Genomic DNA, 5,442 nt, shown 5'->3' on the forward strand with positions numbered 1-5,442 from the left:
AGAGAGAGAGAGAGAGAGAGAGAGAGAGAGAGAGAGAGAGAGGGGTCACCTCCACCAGGTGTGCGTCATTTTTGTTCACACAGAGGAAAACATGAAAGAACAACCTTCACATCTCCCTTCTGTTTGTGTTGAGGATCATGACATAAAGCACCAGAGCTGATGGAAGCTCTGAGATCCTCTTTGGTCCGAGAGAAGAAAAAAAAGTGATTATGACAATGATTTATGTTCTGATCTGTGGAAAACCCGCGCGCGAACATGTGCGTTCATGWACAGACACACGAGGGGAGCGTAAAGAAACCTTTTTTTAAGTCACCTTTGGAGCTTTTTCATCACCTTCTTTTTGCTGACAACCAAATTTCTGGAGTTTGTTGGGCATTGGGTTATTTGTGTTGCCTTAAATGTTTCCATGACTCTTTGCTCCGCTTCGCTTGAAACGGAATCTGAATGGCAACAGCTTCATATTTCAAAACATTAAAAACGTGGTCCAACGCYTTTTTTTCCTTTTATGTTTCATAAAACTTTAATAAATGGTCACAATTATTAGGCAGATTTTTATAAAATAGCTAATGACCAAAATTCCGTGGTTTTAAGTAATAATATTATTTTACATGAAAATAAGTTCAACAATTTAAGACATTCGAGTTTTTTATGCGTCTTTTACGCACGGGATGTTTTGGGGGTAATAAAAGGATTATAGGACTGTGAGAGTGCGCAGCGTGTTCCTTTTGTTCCCCTCACCTTTTAGATTGTGCTTCCGACGGGTTTCTGTCTCTCTGCCTTCTGTTTTTGAACCAGTTGCTGACCTGGGTCAAGGAGAGTCCTGTTATCTTGGCGAGATTTCGCTTCTCGGCTGGAGACGGGTACCTATTCTGATTATAGAGATCCTTCAACGCGTTCCGCGACCTCTCCTTGAAACAATAAACAGTCTCCTCGCCGTCCCAGATAGTCCTAGGAAGAGGGTACTTTCTCCGGATCCGATACTTATCCACGGCGCCCAGGGGTCTCCCCCGCGCCTTCTCCGCCTCGGTGTACCGAGCCTTGTACCACAGATCTTGCAGGAAGGTGTGGTTAGTGGGGTTGAAGTTGTGGTTCTCCAAAATACTGTACAGCTCATGGTACCGAGCCTGGTGGAAAGCGACGAGGGCTTGCGCCTTCAGGATGCTTTCGTTGCCACGGAGCAGGTCGCTCTGGGGCAGGGACCACAAGAACCTCGCCAGCCGGTCCACGTTGCCTCCCTGCTGCAGCGCCTCGCAGACGCACGCCACTTGCTCCGGGGAGAAAGCCAGGGAGGAAGCGGCGCTCACCAGCAGCTCCGTGCGCACCGCGTCCGCGCCGGGAGTCGCGCGCTCCATGGACAACTCCGCCGCGTCCAGCTGCACAAGCTTGATGCACTCCCGCGTATCCACCTCCTTCACATTTTCCCTCTTGATGTCATTTGCTGTTGTGACCTCTCCGGCAGAAGAAGAAGACATTTTTTCCCCTCTTTTTGCTCAAGCCTTCCCTGGTAGAGTCACTCCTCCCAGCTCGATCAGGTTACCTCCTCGCCATGCAAACGCGATCAGATATCTGACAGCAGCTGTAAGTAGATCTCTCTCTCTCTCTCTCTCTCTCTCTCTCTCTCTCTCTCTCTCTCTCTCTCTCTCTCCTCTTCCTCCCAACGTGACTTTTACTCTGCGGGGACTGGAGCAGGAGGGAGACACGCTGGGGTCTATCTGCAGGAGAGCCACGCTATTGGCCGCAGAGGGGCCCATAAGGGAGGAGCGAGCGGGATTCATACACGAATGTTTGGTTTCCAGTCGTCAGTCAAACTTCCAGTATAGCTTTTATTCCCGAGGYTCACCTGTACAAGGTGAGTGCTTTTGGGATCGTGGGAAAGAAAAAAAAAATCTTGTCGATTCTGCTCTCATTTGCGCACAAAATATATATTTTTCCCCATACCAGAGGAAATCCAGGAGCATTTTAAAACTGATTATTTCTGTCTGAAATGCAAAACATTAAAATGTTAAATCTGATTTATTTAAATTTATTAAATTCTTTCAGTGACAAACTCCTCTTTATTCCCGCACCATATCCCAGAAATCAAATTAATTTAACTGTCCAAAAACAAAAAAGAAATTGCTGGTGAAAAAAAAAATCCAAATGTTAATTTCACATATCTTTATTTAGTTTGATTGTGTTGATTGGAGATCTGTTCAACTGACAAAAGAAGAAGCTTCACACTTGTATCTGAGGCTTTCTTAAATCCTTATTTTTAAACAGGCTTTAATAGCTCAGATTAAAATGTGTTTTTCTTTGCAAAAGTTTCTCCTATTCTTTTTTGAAACACACAATTATAAATTTTAATAATCAAATCAAATAAATCAATTAGGCTGTTGAGTCTGATTTTAATTTTCTCGATAAAACATGCTTTTACAAACAGTTGGGACCCATGGCCCTGATAAAGTTTGATAAATTGGTCAGATTTGAAAAAAGATTAAATCTAAAATAYAACATTTAACAAAAAATCTTCCCAATTTTGGGCTATTGCAAAAATAAAATTGTGACATTTAACAAGATGTGACATTTAAAAAATGTTGAGGAATACAGGCTTATTCTTATACAATTTGTGCAATCCAAATCCAAATTCCATATTATTATATCCCTCCAAAAATAGCCTGATGCCAGAAATTTTTTATTTTTTCTTGACAACTATCATTTGATTTAAAATCAGTTTTGTTTTAAGTTGAGTTCATGATCTATATCTATTAAATCACATAATATATATAATCAAAAACATACATTTCACTCTCTATACATAAAACCTCTGAATATATAAAAAACTACTTTTCAGAGCCGCAGAACCGATTTACAACGTAGGAACTAATAATTTTGTGCCGTTTCACGTCGAACCGGTTTTAGTGTGACGCATCAGTTCGCTGCTTGGGAAGAGAGGAACCCAGGAGTTGACAGTTTTCTGTTGTTTTTGTGTTTATTTAGAGGCAGAAATGGACGACCAGGGGTGTCCGAGGTGCAAAACCACCAAATACAGGAACCCGTCGTTGAAGTTGATGGTGAACGTCTGCGGACACACGCTGTGAGTTTTTCAATGTTTAATTTAGCTAAAACGTGAAGAAACCAGGCAGATGCTTCGGCTGACAAACCACTAAACATCACAACAGGATTGAAGAGCAGCACCAAGTCGTGTCGTTTAGTTAAAAAAACTGCACTCTTGTAAAGCATTATATTTGCTATATAATATAGATGCGATAGATTATTCTATCTAGTTAAAAAAATACCTCGTAAGTGCAATAATGAAGATTAATTTGGTACAACAGGAAAACAAGCTTGTAAAGAAGAAGTCCAACTGTTGACACTGCACAGCTGTCGGCATCAGTTTTATTAACTGCAGYACATTTAATGAAGCTGAACAAAGTCCTTTACTGTCGAGCTAAACAGGACATGTTTAGCTTTTCTTAATGTTGAATRTAACAAAAATCTAATAATAAACACAGTAAATTGTAAACAATAACAAAATAAAAACAGCAGAACTGAAACACAAGATTATTCAGCAGATATTTATTTGTCCCTGTGTAATTAATAATTTGTGTGCCTGTTCAAGCACATGTTTGAAATAATGGTGCCTCAGTCAAGTTATAAAACGTATGTTTAAAACTACATACAAGCTAAAATTAAATTAATTAGATGACAGATTTTAATTGGCCAATACTGGTTATTTGGGGGGRAAAAATGCAATCTAAAGAAAATTGAAGACATTTTTAGTGGTCAACAATTACATTTTTTTGTGAGAATGCGTTTATGTAAATTGTTTTCTTGTAGTTCTTATAGTGAAGCAGTTATTGTTATATTTTGTTAAATGTAAAATACATAWTGCTCTTTTTACACTAAACGACATGCACAGTGTCAGTATTTTGCAATGCATTGTGGTTTAAATATATTCATGGCTACTTCCGGTTCATTAAAATCCATTTAGTCTAATCAGTGTTCCTATCTACCTGTTTCTGCTGAGCTCTGCAGTCCCGCTGACATCCAGCAACAATGCACATTAAGGACATTTTTATATCACAATGTAAAACACCAATAGAACTCATCTATAATGTATGTCTAATGTATGATGTCATTGTAGTGTTACGGTTTGACTAATGTGTMAAATCTAATTATAATTTCTGGTGTAAATGTAGTTCTAACTGATCACCTGCCAGAGGATTTCAGCATATAAATCAGACTGACAGGTTGGAACTTGTTACTCCCAGAGCGTCTTGTGATGAAAACGCCTCAGGTGTTTAGTGACACAACCACAACATACTGGTTTTTTATGTTCACATGTGTGACTTAGAAAGAAAAAAAAAGATAAACTGATTTAATGCCATGAACTTCTGACACAGCAGCTTCTCCGAGCCGTTGCTTTGGTTCTACAAGTTTGTGAAACTCTAGCAGAGAGATTTAACATCAGTGGCAGTCTCCTGTACTGCACTGCCACTGGCTCACCTTGTTGTGGACGTCAAGAGTTTAAAACTGGTAGCTGATTAATTATTATTTAATCAATACATTTTGTGTTTAAGCATCCTTGGTAGATCTGATCAGTGTAAAATTATTTCTGATTTTACTTGAACCAAAAGGTTTGCATTGCACAATGATCCTAACATGATGTTGTAGCCTACATGGAAATTTCAAGTGTTTAATTTCCATGAAGCTTTTGTGAAACTGTGTCCATTTCTATCATGATTATCAATAGTGTCACATTCGCGCTACATGTTTTGGACCTTACCTGAATGTCACCTCTTGGTAAAACTTGTTTGTTGTGCGTTTTTCCTAAATTTATTCTTGTCAGCTCTTCAAAAACCTGAAAAAAAAAATGAAATATGTCCTCCAATGAATGTGGTGGCCTGATGGACTTGACTTTTTGTAACCGTGTCTGTTTATTGACCGAACCATGAGGAAGTAGTCGTGCTTTGTCATCAGGTCAGCGGGCTCATAACTCTCTGGCTCTGTCTGGATACACACACAGAAAATTAAACTGATTCTGCAATGAAGCACTTTGGAGTGACGTCCCAGCTCCGGTCACCTTGGATTTGTTTGGTGCAACAGTAAATTTATGCAGCACGTAGAAACTGCTGTTCCCTCTAACTCTTACTGGGTTTCCTTTATTTCTTTTCAACTTCTCTTATTGAATACTCTAAGTCTATAATGCAGTTTGAGATTATGTTTCAATAACACAGGTATTGATTTTATGTTTGATATAGTCAAGAACTTTTAGAAAATGAAATGTAAGAAGTGGAAAATGTAAAAACGAGTCTGTGTAGTAATAATGATACCAGAAAGCACAGTTGATWTGAGAGAGTAATAGAAACCTTCAGAAATTCAGAATTAAACTGTTAGCGCAGTCTTGTTTGGTTTGCTCTTTTTTCCTGACTGATCTGTTGGACGTTATATTCAGCAATATAT

General features: G+C 39.1%; 2 protein-coding genes across 3 annotated transcripts in view; one reads left to right on the top strand and one right to left on the bottom strand.

The window, feature by feature from the left end:
- Positions 1 to 1,563, bottom strand: part of six4a (SIX homeobox 4a) — a 6,679-nt gene extending 5,116 nt beyond the window's left edge. The window contains exon 1 of the mRNA XM_014028293.1: positions 739 to 1,563. Coding sequence (XP_013883747.1) covers positions 739 to 1,472 — 734 coding nt within the window. The 5' untranslated portion in view covers positions 1,473 to 1,563. The remainder of the gene's footprint in view (positions 1 to 738) is intronic.
- Positions 1,490 to 5,442, top strand: part of mnat1 (MNAT1 component of CDK activating kinase) — a 37,525-nt gene continuing 33,572 nt past the window's right edge. The window contains exons 1-2 of one of the 2 annotated variants that reach the window (XM_014028295.1): positions 1,490 to 1,578; positions 2,977 to 3,073. In XM_014028295.1, the coding sequence (XP_013883749.1) occupies positions 2,985 to 3,073 (89 nt within the window). In that variant the 5' untranslated portion in view covers positions 1,490 to 1,578; positions 2,977 to 2,984. Of the gene's footprint in view, positions 1,579 to 1,636; positions 1,850 to 2,976; positions 3,074 to 5,442 lie in introns of those variants that run through there. The other variant, XM_014028296.1, reaches the window with a different exon arrangement.

The sequence above is a fragment of the Austrofundulus limnaeus genome, unplaced genomic scaffold (assembly GCF_001266775.1).
Source record: "Austrofundulus limnaeus strain Quisiro unplaced genomic scaffold, Austrofundulus_limnaeus-1.0 Scaffold742, whole genome shotgun sequence".
Taxonomy (NCBI): Eukaryota; Metazoa; Chordata; class Actinopteri; order Cyprinodontiformes; family Rivulidae; genus Austrofundulus; species Austrofundulus limnaeus.